At 34.4% G+C, this 16,166-nt stretch overlaps 3 protein-coding genes across 4 annotated transcripts; 1 reads left to right on the top strand and 2 right to left on the bottom strand.

The window, feature by feature from the left end:
• Positions 1-456: 456 nt before the first annotated feature.
• LOC135138534 (uncharacterized) lies at positions 457-987 on the bottom strand. Its single transcript, XM_064068513.1, has one exon. The coding sequence runs from the start codon at positions 985-987 to the stop codon at positions 457-459; it is 531 nt and encodes a 176-aa protein (XP_063924583.1).
• A 7,873-nt stretch (positions 988-8,860) lies between these two features.
• LOC135138856 (very long chain fatty acid elongase AAEL008004-like) lies at positions 8,861-10,033 on the top strand. The gene is made up of 5 exons (XM_064068882.1): positions 8,861-8,971; positions 9,037-9,227; positions 9,276-9,407; positions 9,455-9,697; positions 9,749-10,033. The coding sequence occupies exons 1-5, from the start codon at positions 8,944-8,946 to the stop codon at positions 9,911-9,913; spliced, it is 759 nt and encodes a 252-aa protein (XP_063924952.1). The 5' UTR covers positions 8,861-8,943; the 3' UTR covers positions 9,914-10,033.
• A 1,059-nt stretch (positions 10,034-11,092) lies between these two features.
• Positions 11,093-12,126, bottom strand: LOC135138855 (erythroblast NAD(P)(+)--arginine ADP-ribosyltransferase-like). 2 transcript variants are annotated; one of them, XM_064068880.1, is made up of 2 exons: positions 11,450-12,126; positions 11,093-11,395 (listed from the first exon to the last, which is right to left on the bottom strand). In XM_064068880.1, the coding sequence occupies exons 1-2, from the start codon at positions 11,949-11,951 to the stop codon at positions 11,124-11,126; spliced, it is 774 nt and encodes a 257-aa protein (XP_063924950.1). In that variant the 5' UTR covers positions 11,952-12,126; the 3' UTR covers positions 11,093-11,123. The 2 variants fall into 2 exon arrangements, with proteins under 2 accessions (XP_063924950.1, XP_063924951.1); XM_064068881.1 differs by having other exon boundaries at positions 11,093-11,738; positions 11,835-12,126.
• Positions 12,127-16,166: the final 4,040 nt, after the last annotated feature.

Raw genomic sequence — 16,166 nt, 5'->3', positions numbered from 1 at the left:
TTTCTAACTGGATCCTTCGAGCCCATAGCTGCAATAATAAAGAATATTTGCACATATATTATTATTTATTACGACGATCAGAGAGCATAGGAAGCTGCATCATAGATAATCTGTCATTGTATTTTGGACGAGTACGTCCAAACGGGATTCTTGATGCTTTTCTTTGTACTGACTCGAGCAACAGCACATCCTTTTGAAGGATGGGTCTAATATAGGTCCTATAAAATTTACTGTCGACGTTAAAGTGACTTTTTGCAAATACTTTACTGAGGAGAAACACCAGTGAATTTGCCTTTTTTACAACACGCTAAACATACTCAGACGAAGATAGGCAAGAAGTCATGAACACCCCTAAATCCGATAATGATTCCGATTTTGTTAACTTGGAATTATCAATGGTATACGTATGTTGCGGGTTATTGTTACTAATATATAGAACCGAACATTTAGATACGTTTAGAGGTAGTAACTAGGCGGAGCACCATTCGCTGACAAGTCGCTTTTCAAGATAGACTGATTGTTGCTGGTGTTGTATATCTTTATATCATCAGCATACATGGCGAAAAGTGATTGAATAATATCTTTTAAATCAGCGGTGTATGCTATAAATAATAGTGTACCCAAAATCGATCCTTGAGGTACATCACTCAAGACCGGTATATGCTCGCTTAAAGCGTCACCAACCCCCACTCTAAACGTACGATCGGAGAAAAAGGCGGCAATCCAATGAAGTAGATTCCCCACTATTCCAAGATTTTCAAGCTTGGTTAAAAGCCGGCGTTTGGGAACTCTATCGAAAGTTTTGGAATAATCCAAATAAACAACATCAACTGGAACTCCAGAATCATAATGCCGGGTCCAGTTTGAGAGACAGCAAAGGAGATTCGAAATTGTGGACTTGCGGGGAAGAAAACCGTGCTGTTCTTCCGGAATAAGATGTTGATCCAATAGGAACTTAATGAGAGTTTCGTAGATTATAGACTCCATGGTTTTAACAATGAGGAAGGTTAGACTAATGGGCCGACAATTACAGGGATGAAACTTATCTCCTTATCTCAGAGGTAGAGAAAGACATTCGGCACAGTGGGCCAAAACGGAAGCAGTAATTGCGTCCGGCCCAGAGGATTTAGAAAATTTTAGTTTCTTCAACTTACTGCAAATAACATCTTCAGGGAACTCAATACTATCGAGGAAGACATTCGGCAAGGGTATTATTACACTAGGTAACGTATTGTCAGTTTCAAGCTTGAAAGTTTTAGAAAATGTGTCTGCGAAAATATTTGCAAGTTTTCCCAGAGAGTTTGTTACGGATATGTCTGTAAAAACGTTTAGTGTCTGTTGAGTCGGCAAGTTGCTTTTCGTATGCGATACGAGCTTCTCTAATTATGACTGAAAGATTATTGGAAAAATTACGATGTGCTTTGTAGTCGTTTTCATTTCCTGATCTCTTAAATGCTCGCCATAGAGCTCGTTTAGTTTTTACCATTTTTAGAATTTTTTTACCAATTCGTGGTTTAGTTGAGGATCTTTTGATACTAATACTAGAGGAGTGTTTACACACGAGGTCGAGCACTAATAATTCCCAGTTATCTGCGACCGAGGAGGTAACGAACAACGACGGCCAGTGAACATCGGTTAAGGCCTTATTCACAGATCTGTAGTCAATACCAGCTCTGGTATATGTGTCTGTTCTTTCCTTCGAAAGCTTGCAAATCTGGAAATTAGCCATGAGGGTGGAGTGATCTGACTTTCCGACAGGATCAAGGTATTCCAAATGGGCAAGAGAGTTGTCGTCACAAGTGATAATTAAGTCCAATGTCGAAGGGTTTTGATTTATCCTTGCGTTACCAACTGAATTAAGTGACTATTCAATAACAGGTCGACTAATAATTGAGAAGATGTAGAACAAGACTGAGAGGCGTTTAAGGGCCACTTTATATCACGCATTTTGAAATCACCAAAAATAAAAAAATGTTGATAAACGTCAGTCATCTCTGAGATGTACTGGTAAAGGGAGTGGTCATCTTCAATGATGGATGTAGGTGGCCGATAAATGCAACTTAACAGAAACGTCAACCTCTTATTTGCTATCTTCAGAAATATGGAGTCAATGTTACCCGTGTCGGCTATAATTTATTGTTGTGACTATCTTTTCTAAAAAGTGCGTATCTATCTAAGGAAATCGGCGGGTCAGTCATTAAAGGGGTTAACCAGATTTCTGAAAGTAGTACAAAGGATGGTTTGATTTCTCTGACTAGTACGCATAATTCGTCATATTTCGCAAGTAATGACGCAAGGTTGGTGTAAATAATACGAGGGGTAAACCGCAGAGGAAATCAATTGTACACGCTAGAGGAAATTAAAGGAAATCACAGGAAATCAAAAAGGGAATCAGAGGAAATCAAAGGAAATCAAAAGGAAATCAAGGGGAAATCAACGAGAAATCAACAAGAAAACAAAGGAAATCCAAAATCATCACAGCAAATCCAGTTAAACTAGATATTTTCTAGAACTAATAAACGTAGCATGTACGACGTAAGTCATAGCATGCATAGTGGAGATTAAATAACCTTTTAAGGGCCTAATGATAGAAAATCCAGTATAATATCATTAACTGACAGCATGATATTTCAGCTTGACAAATATTAAAGTTGTAGTTAATGAAGTGCAGTTCCGATGAGAAATGATACATTATATTGCTTTATACCTACAAACCAAATTTATAATTTCACCCCAAATTAGTTTTTAAAAATTGAGTTTGTGATATGAGGTACCAAATTCATTAAGTTCAGGTCGTGCAAAAATCTTACTGATGATATGTTCTTGTCTTGGAAGTTTAGCTCTCAAACTTGTGAGAGTATGTTTAGAAGCCTTAGATCAATGACCTCAACTTTTAGCACAATTGTTAATTTTAGTATAAGAGATATGTTGCATCGAAGTGACAGACTGCAAACTGTAAACAACATTAAAAACGATTTGGATAAAAAATTCGGTTTTCCTAGAGAAATGAGAAAAAAAGTTCAATCATGAAGAGAGATTTTGTGAAAAATGATGACTTAGGAAATATTTCAGATAAAGATATACAAAGGAGCGTAGAATCAGCTTTACGGCATTATCTGCGTAACACTGAAGATTTAGGAATGGAAGTGATAGATTTCAACTATGTATTTTTGCCTCCGTGTAAAGACAATGAATGCAATGACGAAGTTGAAGATGAAATGTTTAGTGAAGAACAGTGCGATCACATTGAAAATTACAACAATTCTCAAATAGCCATGAAACGTAACTGATTTCAAAGTTTGGAAAACGACCCAGTTGACCAAGATGAAGATTTACTGAATGATCTTTGCACAATTTCGTACGAATCTAAGAAATTTGACAGAGACATACACCTTAGAAGTTTTGACGTGACGATATTTTTGTTGAGAAAGGTGATCTAGTCAGAATACGCTTAAATAATACAACAAAAGTTATAAAAAAGTCTTCACTTTGCTGGCTGTTAGACAATGAAAAGGATCGCGTCAGTGTGGATCGTCTCAAAAGATTTATTCAAAATAAGAAATGTAATACTAGTAGAGTTAACTCAGAAACAGATACCTGCCTTCAACATAAAGATGAATCTCAAATTCAAAAACCAGTCCAAATTGGAAAACAAAAAAGACGCTATAATATATCAAGTGACTCATTTGATTTAGACAACCCAAGTAGTAGCGAATATGATGACAGCACGGACACCGAAAGTTTGAATTCTTCCAATTATTCTGATGATTTGAATCCTCGTTTGAATCTCAAGGCTGAAAATAGTAAGACTGATCGTTCTAAACCAGACTTAAATATAGAGGATTATATTATAGTACAATTAACAACTCAAAAACAAAACAAAAAATGTTACATTGGTAAAGTGTTATCACTTAAACCTATTTTTTGTGATTTTTTGAAAAGGAATCCAAAAATTCCGGATGCTTTTATGTTGCCGGACATTAAAGATCAGGGGAAATCCAAGAAAATGAATATATAATGAAACTACCTCCACCTCTGGTACTCAGAAGAAGCAGTTTAGTTTTTGAAAAAATATTTGATTTAATTCTAGTTTTTGTTTAAGTGATGTGATTAAAATTTGTGATAATGTAACCTCAACCTGGGTCGAGATTTGTACAAGTATAGGTATATCATAGAGAATACTAAAGTAAGAAACTGTGCAAAATTCTAGGTGCCCATGAACACTTTTAAAGGGGAAAATTACCTCTGAAAATTTATCAAGTGGGGTTATCCACTCCTTTATTGTGCAAAAAAAAAAATTCTTTCGTGTTAAATTTTGCACTTCAAAAGTTTTTTTCTAATGTGCTTGATTTGAAAATTGTGAACAAAAAATTAAAAGTGTTATCATCTGTATTTATGTGTAGCTAGAATTTAGCACAGTTTTTTACTTCAACATCATCTACAATATATACACAAATCTCGACCCAGGTTTTGGGGTAAGTATTTTTTAAGAAGTTGTTTTATTTTGTGTAATTTTGTTATGATCCAACAGAAATGCTTTACTTTTACGTTTAGAGTTACCGTTTTTTTTAACATTTAATAAAATAAATGGAACTACTTGTTTTTTCTGTTTATGCTACTATAATAAATAAATAAAGCCAATTTTTAAAAAGTAATGACTTAAGTTATTATTATAAGTTTGATTTAGTAGGTCAAACTTTACCATGATCTTGTATGCACAACACAGAGATGAACCTAATAGAATGATTTCGGACTATTTGGTATTCATTAATTACCTCTGTGAACGTATGAGCCAGTCGTTGTTGTCTTATGAGTAGAGAGCGGATTTTATGAAATTTGCATATTCGTTATTTTTTGCATATAAGTCTTGATATTTAATATGTGCACGAATCATGCTAGTTAGAAATGAATATAGCTATAAAAAAATTGCATATTTGCATATATTTGCCTTCTGCTGCATATTTCACGTAACGGGTGCATATTTTGCATTTTTATCAATTTTTGTGCTAATTAAAAAAAAAAAATGGCCATTCTATTGGCATTTATCTAGAAAAACGAGATTTCATTAATCATGTTGCAAATATTGTCCTGAGCTTCAACTACCTAGGAAAGGTTTGGGTTTTATGGTAGTTTGGAGAAACTACTGGGTGTTAATTCATCCTTCTAGGTAAATTCGGGCTCTAGATAATTACTTTTGGAAATACCGTTCATTCCCGATATTTTTGTTCGATAAGTATATTAATAGTATGTTTAATAGTGGTCGAAGGAACGGTACCTTGTTATTTTTCATTGCGAGTTTGCATTGAAAGCATTTAAAGCAATTTAGGTGCGTCAATATGTCGAAGATAACTCAAATTAATTTAATTATAAACATTTTATTTATGTATTTTTTGTAATAAATTTAGTTTGGTTATTACGTTTTTTTTTTACTTTTGAAGCATATGCAACTGCATATCTCTGCATATATTCAGAAAGTTACTGCATATTTGCATAAATTTGATGCATATCATATGATCATATTTCCCAAAATTTCGCTGCATATTTTCCGCTCTCTACTTATGAGTATGAGTCACTGATAAGTAAAAACTGCTGACGTAACTAAAAATATCCTTGGCCTTATGTACTTTTAATTTCGTAAAGTCAAAAGCAAAATTTCATAATATAAGTTATTAAAAAATTAATAATAATATATAATATAATTTATTAAATCTTTGAGTGATTTAAACGAACTAATTTGTACACACCAGACATTTTTAATTTCAAAATTAAAATAGACCATAAGGTTTTCTGACTGAATGTGCAAAAAATCTAGAATATTGCATATGTCCACTTTTAGAACAAACATTTGACCCAAGAAAGTGTAAAATTCGAACGTATACTTACTCTATTGATCTAGACATTTAAAACCTCGATTTCAGAGTAGCGTTCTTTTTGTAAGTAAAATCAGATTTTTTTCTTAAACATTTCAGTTTGTTGCTTAGCAGCACAATACATTTTATTTATTTATTTTTTTCGTCTAAAGGGAAAGCACTTCAGCTTACCTAGTCTCCGTACGTTAGTAAACACTTGGTAAAAAAAGGTTTAAATTCAACATCATTATCGGCAAAACAAAAAAGTCAAGTTAAAAAAAAGTTAACAATTGCCCTGTAGTACATTATGTAAACAAATTTTGAGGAAATCAAAAGGAAATCATAGGAAATCAAGAGGAAACCACAGGAATCATAGGAAATCACGAGGAAATCACAGGAAATCAAAGAAAATCACAGGAAATCAGAGGAAATCAAAAGAAATCGGGGGAAATTAACAGGAAATCATTGTCAAAAGGAAATAAGGAAATCAATTGTACACTTGATGGTCAGCGGTTTACCCCTCGAAATGATAGGATGAGTAAAATAGTGGGCATTAGCAGACGCCATTTTTATTAAAAAGATTATACAATAGTGGAAAGCCAGTAAATTTATTTGGAGGAATGACTTAAGTCATCCTCCAAGCCGTGCTCACGAGTAACATATTTTGACTTCCAGGAATTGGTTTCGGCCTCATTTCTTTGACAGCTCCTACCATGTTTCCTGACTAGCTCCCTGAAATTTTGCAATATTTTCGATTAAAAAAAATTCAAACCGAATATTTTTAAATCTTCCACCGAGATCATAAACACGCTGTTTTTAGAATCCGCGTGACGAAATCTATTTCCTAGAATTTTTGAGAATTTTTTGGCAACTTTCAAAAGAAAAATTTTTCAGTGTAATGAAAATTTCAGCCAAATTCGACATTTTTCTTATGTACTTCGACCTCTACTCCTATATTTTTGAATCATGCCGCAAATGAACTATTAGCAATCTTGTGTGAAGAATTATAGTGTAACACTTACGTATTAGCATCCAGAAACTTATTCATAATTAGACAAACAAAATCAAACGAATCAGTGAATTTCATTAAATTTCCTAGTAAATGTCGGTCTACGCAAATCTAATAATGTCTCTTAAATTGTGTTAGAACCAGTTAACGATTAAATCCTAACCTAATCGGCGAATTCATAAACAATAAAACAAATTTACAGCACGTGCAGCGTCGGTCGAAAATTAGCACCTTTTCCGATTAGAAATAATTTTCGTTAAACAAAGGCTTCCTTCCTTTTATTAACTACCAAACCACCTTACCACGTGGTTACACTCTCACAAACACACCTAGACTGACGCTCTTGCCATGCCACCATTTTGTCTACCAACCAACCCTCTAACTAAAATCCCCTAGCGAGCTACCAACTAGCAGGAAAAGAACTAAACTGCACAAGGCCTATGTTTAACGATCTTTTTGATTGAATTTTTTTCTCAAATTCAAATTATTCAAATGTGATTTCGCGCCGCTGTTAATGAATTTCAGCGCGAAAATTTGATTCAAATTCGGTCACCATAGTGCATCCTTTGAAAAGAGATGAGAATTTTGTGATAAGGCGTAACTAGCAATCTCGTTTTTATTAATAACCCAGCATTGGAAACACCTTGACTTTATTGATTTCAGTGTTAGTGGGTAGAGGTTTAAGTGTTTGCAGAATTTCAGATTTGGTCTACTTTTACTGATTGAGATGGGTTTTTGGTTTTATACTCACACCATACTCTGAAGAGTTTTGTAGTTTTTAGCATAACTTACATTATCTTGTTTCGTATCATAAGTCGAAATATGATTACTATCCTTAGGGCTATCAATACAATTTCGTGAAGTTTTAACCATTTGGCACGATTTAACAAGGTCAAGGTTACGCTCCTTAAGGTCATTGACTTCAGCTCGAAGTAATTGAATTTCTGAAAGTAACTGTTGCATTGCCTGATCTTCAGCAACTCCAATTTTAGCAGAAACAGTTGGTAGGGAATTAAGATCAATATTGCTGTTTTTCAAGACATTAATTTCTGCGCGCAAAAAATTTATTTCCTAATTAAGACTGCGACATTCTTTTTTTACCACATCGCCAAGCTGTTTAATAAACATATCTGAGATAGACCCAGAATGAGCTTCGAATATATTAAAATTGTGGAAAAAATATTTTTAGGTTGGATGAAACAATGCACATGTGTGTAGCAGCTGATGACATTAATAAAAATTTTTCAACTGGAAGAAAAAAGTTTGTTAAACCTTCAAGAATAAAGCTTGTAATGATTTTATTACTTGTTTCGTCCAAAGCTTTTATGCTAATTAAATATGAAGTGCCACATTTTCCACTGGTCAAAGTTTCGATCAACAAATTTGCGACATAACGTCCACATGAATTGTTTCATTACTATGAAAATAAATTAGATTATCGCCTAATAATTTGACGAAAAGCCTGCCTTGTTTTCTGAGACACTTTGTCCACGTAGTGTTTTCTTAAGGTACTTACTCTCATCGAGAACTGACTTCATGTTATATGAAGAAGTTATATGGCCAGAATACGTCTTTTTTTTCTAAATATGCCGCATTGTAAAGAACATACATTGTGCATACAATCCGAGCCTTAGTAGTGACCTTTTCTAAGCAAATTTTGCATGGACGTCATCAAATTGTTGGTGGGGATGATTAGACAAATATTGGTTGGCGTATAACCATCTACACGATACTCCTAAAATACGTATAAAATTTGGCGACAATTGATCCACTAGTTTCCGAGATTATCTATCGCTCTGAAAAGTATAAATTAGGTAGCAGCTGTGCTTGGAAGACGACTCAAATTTTGCATAAACAGTTTTAACGATCTTTGTTTTTTTTTTTCGTACGATCCATCTTGTACTAAATGTGACCTTACAAAGACTTTTCACAAAATCAGGAATGTACATTTTATTTTTTCACCCTTTTTTATCAGACTGGTTAGCCTTCACTTTAATTGTTGGACAAAGTTGTGATAAATCGATATTGGTTCGACATCCAGTAGGTAGTGTTGATCGAAACCTTCGACACCTTCAAAACACAAACATGTTCCATTTTTTTGACAAATACGCAGGTAAAACCTAGTTTTAGTGTTAATGTATATAATTCGACAAAAACGGAATAATATTTTATTTTAAGATCCCCGTGTGCAAGATTATTTCCTCATGAAATCACCCTGGCAGTTAGTTCTCACATTAGTCCTCTACTTTACATTCGTTTTAAAAGTAGGGCCGTCACTAATGAAGAACAGAAAATCGTGGAATCTTACACTAATTCTCATTATATACAATCTTTTACAAATCATTGCGAACGGCTTCGCTTTCCACAAGGTAAGAACCGCAATATCTGAACTTTTAATACCCTGGTTATTGTTCTAGTACTTGAAAATAATCCCTGTCCTCAATTTCATGTGTACTCCTGTGGACAAAAGCAACAGCCCTACCTCCATGGCCGTTGTACAAATTCATTACGACTACACCCTATTGAAGTTTTTCGATCTTTTGGACACGGTATCCAACTAAAAATTGTTAACTATTTTTCAAACACTGTCTTGCAGGTTTTTTTTGTTCTTCGTAAGAAAAATTCGCAGATAACTTTTCTCCATCTCCACCACCACAGCGGTATGTTAGTAAGTACCTGGATATCGGGGAAGTACTTTCCAGGAGGTCATGCTTTATTCGTTGGATTTCTTAATACGTTTGTTCATGTCGTTATGTACAGTTATTACTTAATGACTGCGTGGAGTTCCGAGGGTTGGAAGAATGTTTGGTGGAAGAAATATTTGACACAACTGCAAATTGTAAGCTTAGGGGTGAATTCTGTGTATATTATATTGAATTTTTTTTTTCAGGCACAACATGCGTTTATATCTGTTACGTTTTTGGCGCAGTTGGTTAATCCCAGTTGTACTTATCCCAAAGAGTTGAGTGGACTTTTTCTGGTTACCGCGGTATGGATGACGGCGCAGTTCTGCCAGTTCTACGTCAAGAGTTACATAAAATGTAATAAACTGTAACAAAGAGAATGATAAATACTCGATGGCTCTACAGATTTAGCAAATTTAAATGAGCAGTTAACCAGTTAACCTTACTGTACAACGTAAATGGGTACCTCCGTCAAGCTGTTTTTAAATTGGTTCCATTTTTCTTGTATTCCAAGCTAAGATTCCAAGTCGTTCTGGTTCCTTTAATTTTGCATTTAGCCAGTAAACTTTATGAGAAACGCTCTCTTTACATAAAACACAACTCCACGGGAAATTTATGAACCTTACATCGAATTTTTTTTGGATTTTTTTTTTTTATTATGAATTTTGACTTTCAGAAATTGGATTTGGCTACATTTCTTCAATAGTTGCTACCCATTTTTCCAAAATCGCTCAACGAAATACATATTGGAATTTTTTGAATTTATAACAATATATATTTTCGTACCGAACATTTTTAAATATTGCAAAGAAACCTTAGATACATTTTTTCTGGATTCAGTATGACGAAATCTATATCCCAGAATTTTTGAAAATTTTTTGGGAACTTTTTCAAGAGAACTTTTTCAGTGCAATGAAAATTTCAGCCAAATTTTGACATTTTTCTTATGTACTAAAAGCTTCCATTGCGCTTCATAACAATTCCTAAGATTACGTTGTGTCTCATTCATTGTCTTTTTCGTCAGTGTTTCAAAAATGGTATCTTAAAAATTAACTAGATAGGGAACTAATTGAATACCTACATATTTCTAAAAACTACTTTTTCTAAGAGGAGAATTTCATCCGTCCAAGGCAAACTGTTCATGGACGCATTTGCCCAACGTTTAGAGTAAATATACCATCCAAAGTGATCTATATTTTCAAACCTATAATCTTGTAGAGTCTTGTCTGAGCATTTAAGGAATATCAGCGATGTACTATTTGCCTATATTTCTCACAAAACGGCAGGGAAATATGCAGATGGAGACAGAATAAATGGTATTACCCTCCACATGGTCAACAAGAACCCTCAAGAGAAGTAACAGGCAAAGATGAAGGTAAATTACTTGTGATATCGTATCCCTGGGATGGAACGCTTTACCAGGGAACGAATTCTGGGATGAAAGTCTGAATTCTAGTGGAGATCCTACTGCTGCCAGTTCTTCACAAATATCAGAGAGCTGCACAACTGGCACATCAATTCAAAAGAAAAAGAAACTATACAAAAATGACTGACTTTGTAAAATATTTTATTAGAATAGGTCTAGTTTTGTATTGTAACCCCTTTTTTGATGTAAGTTCCAGAGTAAGGAAGAGTTGCGATAAACGGACCAATAGTTTTAAGAAAAATTTGGTCCTGACTACCTCCTGTTATTATTTTCGTAACCTTGAATGTACTCCATGGAAAAACTAAAATTTCCTGCTCCTCCTTGAAGGCTGAGTAGTCCATAATACCGCAAGCCGCCATTGCGCTTCCTTCAAACACCATCAGAGTTCCTTGTGTGTCTTCGTCGCTACCACCTATAAACTCCAGGGCTACTTGTTTGTCAGTGGTGCATGATAAAAACTGGGCGGAGTAAACATAATCACCTTCTTTTATATCTGTAATCTTACATTTCAGTCCACGGTAGTAAATGGGTGTGGTAACATCGGGATTATTAGTGATGGTGTGTATGCTGCGTGTCAACAACGCGTACAAACTCTTGTATGGGAAACTTTGCCAAGTACCGTCGTCTCCAAGTCGCCTACATTTTTCATTAAAGTCCAGATAAAGTTTTGTGCCGTTGATTTTCTCGTCCATGGTGTAGGTAATGATTGCAAGGCAACACTCCACCGGAAGAGTGTCGAGTTTTCTTTTGTCCATGAAGTGTTCTTTCGCCTTTTTCCAAGTGGTGAAGTATAAGAGATTGTTGTTAAGTTCGTAGTGCAATATTTGCAAAATTTTGGAAAATTGTAAGGAAATTAACTGACTTACATGTTTATAGTGGATCGTACTTTCGAATCCTTTTTCGTGGTCGGGAATTGTTTGCAAGAGATTCGCAGGGTCGAGAAATCTACCGGTACAAGATTCACGTCTACTTAGTTCAGGCATTATTAGTTTGGAAGGAAATTTAAAGTTTTGTAAAGTACTTTGTAATTTAAATCACATTTACTTATAGAATGAGTGAAGGATTTAAGACTTTATATTGTTTTTTCTTTCACTTCCATAAAAGAGAAGCTAGGATTATTAGCAGACTTTAAAGCACATATAAGTAAAGTGCGCTTGCATTTAGTTAAGATTCCATTATAGCATAATTTAAAAAAAATCTTATCTCGGCAACTGTCTTTGTAGATGTTCACTAATGGGCAAAATATGTCGGGTTATCTGTAACCTACTCATGCAATTCTGCACAGTGTATAGGAGTTTCGAAATTGTCGCACTCAAAGACTCATGGTTAGTTTATGAAGATAATACAGCAAACATTCAATATTTGAACATCACAAATTAAATACAGGAAATAGAGAAATCGTCATTAAAGTAACTTGATGGTACCTAATACACAAAAAATTAGGTACGATGGTGTGATACAGAGTCTATCACCCGTCATCGATAATTTTACTCTAGTGACAGGTAGATAATGCCCAAAAAACCTGCCGCATATTATACGCTACACCTCTATTAAAACAAACTGAGCGTTTAACATAAGTGACATTCCTGTCAAGTGTTTTACACTATTGTAGTTACATTGTACCGTGTGGTGTTTTTTTTATTTGCGATCTGGTTTTTTAGTTCTCGAGAGAAAATATTAATTCGTCCTATCCCGTAATACACGAACATGCTCATCGTCTTTGTGTCATGTTCCTCTCCCATCAAAAAGGATTCGGCAGTCGGCAGTTTTACTGGTACTAGACTGACTAAGGAAACCGTTATGGAACATCGTGACATTGGGAAAACGCCTACCCAAAACACCCATCGCTACGGGAAATGTCTTGGGCAGATCACCTTATTTGTTCTTGGCACGGGGTACTGGGGGATTGCAATAAATTGCTTACCACCCTAAAACCCCTCCATCTTCTGCTCATGTACCAGAACTTTGTCCTCTTCACCTGGGCCCTGATTTCCGAGTGGTCACAGAGGTGCTGTGCCACTGCAGTTCGGTTGAGCTATTGATTCGCCTAGGAGGTTGCCCTCCATCATAGGCTTTAATCTTACGGTCCTCCTCTGGTAGTCGGTGTAAGAATTTGAAACAGAATAATGTGCGCTTTGCGCTGGCATTACATATACTTACCTGCCTTTTAGAGGCGGTGTGGTCGTGGGGGGGAAAGGATGTTTTTTGCAGTTTCGAAAAGACAGGCCCGATGATTCTTTCGAAGAAGTAACTATGAGGGTCTCGAACATATTTTCTGTAATGTAAAAATACGCTGTAAAATATTGTTAAATTTTTTTTCTCATGGGTCGGAACATCAACAGTGGCGAAAATTTTATCAACAGGGGACCATGTGTGGTGGTTTTAGACACATTATCATACAGTTCAATTGGATAAACCACCCACTTTTTCTAGTAAAAAATGTGGAATGCCGGAATGGCTCTTTAAACATAGTGTTGAATTTGACAAAAACTTTTCGAAGAAACGGTTGTGGGATTTAATTAAACCCTTCAGAAACAATAGAAAAAAAAAGATATTTGGTAGACCAGACATTAAGAGAAAGTGGCCATGAAGTTCTTAGATTACCTCCGTACCATTGTCAATATAATCCAATTGAAATGGCATGGGGATTTTGTAAGAACTATTACAACAAGCATATAAATTCTCAACCTTCATTAAAAAATAGGGTGGAGAATTTATGGCTTGAGGCGCTTTCTAAATGTACTCCAAGCATGTGGCAATATTTTTGTAAACATTGTGAAAAACTTATTTTGGCAGATTGGGAAAAAATATGGGAAATCTTTCGTACGAATCTATACCTCCTTTCATTATTTCGCTAGGTGAATCTGATTCAGAATCTGAATTTGAAAATAACGGTGATACAGATTTTCATAGCGAAATAATGGAAATGGAGTGAATTATAGCTTGTCGGGGGGTGATATTTTACGGATCTTTCGTTCTAAATTTACCAAGGTAGTATGTGAAAAACTATCTGACGTACAACAAAATAAATATAATTTTAGTTGGATCATCCAGGTTGTTACTTTGCACCAAATTTTAAGCATTTTCATTTTTTTTTTGTAACTCTTCATGGACCTGGAGAAGGCGTATAGTAACGTTCTTATTAATAGGCGTTTGGAAGTACTTACTTAGTAAAAGCAAATAAAGAGCACTTACGTAAACATTAGTAATAGCTATATAGATAAATCATTCAATTTAAGGCCGGAAAAATGTTTCAGAAGAGCTAAACCCATCAAAGCACTAGAGCAAGGTTGTTGTCTTTTACCAACCCTTTTAGTAATCTTAGAAAAGTGAAAAAAGAAGTTGGAAGATATGGAAATAGGCTGTTCACAAAGGTCGAAATTTCCATTTCTAAGAGTGGGCGAGCAGAACGAACTGATGATTGAGAATTAAAGATGAGATGCTAAATGTGGCATGCAACAATAGTCGTATGTAGAACCCCTATTCATATAAAAACAATGTTTAAGTGAAATTTTAGTGTTTGTACCTTACATATAAAATAAACACTTACAAAAAGCCGAATAACGAAAATTGAAAGTATAGGCAACAATGTTCATATTTCTGGCATATTTTTTAACCTTTAATTTAATAAAACATAACCTAGCGTAAACAGTTCAGGGAATTTTTATTCTTTTGCATCGAATACCAATAAATTCACTAGATTTTCATGGCCAACCCTACTATATAAAGATCGTGAACGGATAATAGTGGTAAATGGAGTTGTCATGCTTTGATGCCAACCTGTGGATTTATTGCAGGTGAGAATCAAGAATAGGAATTTGTCGTAATTTGAAACTGATAAAACAAATATCTACGTAAATAATTAATAGATATTTATTTTATTAGGAGTTTAAGTGATACTCTATCTGACAAGTATGGAAGTCTTTTAGTCAATGAAGCTTAAATTTTGAACAAATTAACTAAAAATTTACAAAAAGTGGATTTAACGGGTTTTGATTCTATGCGGCTCCTGTGTTTATTGGAAAACTAGAGTTGGACAAAAATAAAATCGATTTAATTATATTTACATTACAAAATTACAAACAAAAACAAAATTAACTAACTATAATTCTTTTCACTGGCTATTAAATTTTGGCTTTTGATATTTTGTTGTTAAACGTAATGTCTCCAGTTCGGATTAGAATGTCTTATACTGATTTTTGCAGGTGGAGATTCTACCGAAATGTTTTGGTATTTCAAATAAAGGTACAATTTGAAAATTTTACAAAAATATGCACTAAGACTGAAAAATACATTACTTAAAAAAAGTTATTTGGCCAGAAAACATCTTTTTTTTTAATATGCCGTATTTTAAAGAATATGGATTTTGCACACAATTTTTTAACCAACATTTTGCATGGACGTCATCAAATTGTTGGTGGGGATGATTAGACAAATCTTGGTTGATGTTTTACGATCTGCACGATACTCCTAAGATACGTATAAAATTTGGCGAAAATTTCAGAAAATCAGGAATGTAAATTTTATTTTTTCTTCCTTTTTTGTTACACTGGTTAGCCTTCACTTTAGTTGTTGGATAACGTTGTGATAAATCGACATTTGTTTGACGTAGGTACTGTTGATTGAAACCTTGGACACCTTCAAATCACAAACATGATCAACTTTTTTGACAAATACGCACGTAAAAGCTATTTTTAGTGTTAATGTATGTAATTCGATAAAAACGAAATAATATTTTATTTACGATCCACGTGTGCAAGATTATTTTCTCATGAAATCACCCTGGCAGTTAGTTTTCACATTAATCCGCCACTTTACATTCGTTTTAAAAGTAGGGTTACTGTTCTAGTACTTGAAATTAATCCCTCTCCTCAATTTCATGTGTACTCCCGTGGACAAATCGTGGATACGATATCCCCCTAAAAGACTATTTTTCAAACAACAGTTGTAGAAATATTTGACACAACTATAGGGGTGAATTTTGTGTATGTAAAATTGAATCTTTTTTATTCAGGTATTACATGGTTTTATATCTCTTGGCGCAGTTGTTAAATCCCAGTTGTACTTATCCCAAAGAGTTGAGTGGACTTTTTTTGGTTACCGCGGTATGGATGATGGCGTAGTTCTGCCAGTTCTACGTTAAGAGTTATATAAAGTGTAATAAACAGAATAATAAATAGGTCGATTAAATAAATATG

Source organism: Zophobas morio, unplaced genomic scaffold (assembly GCF_036711695.1).
Source record: "Zophobas morio isolate AGI-343-1 ecotype UQ-CSIRO unplaced genomic scaffold, CSIRO_AGI_Zmor_V1 ptg000030l, whole genome shotgun sequence".
In the NCBI taxonomy this organism is placed as follows: Eukaryota; Metazoa; Arthropoda; class Insecta; order Coleoptera; family Tenebrionidae; genus Zophobas; species Zophobas morio.
Note: the sequence above shows the minus strand (reverse complement) of the source record. Positions and strands in the feature narration are given on the sequence as shown.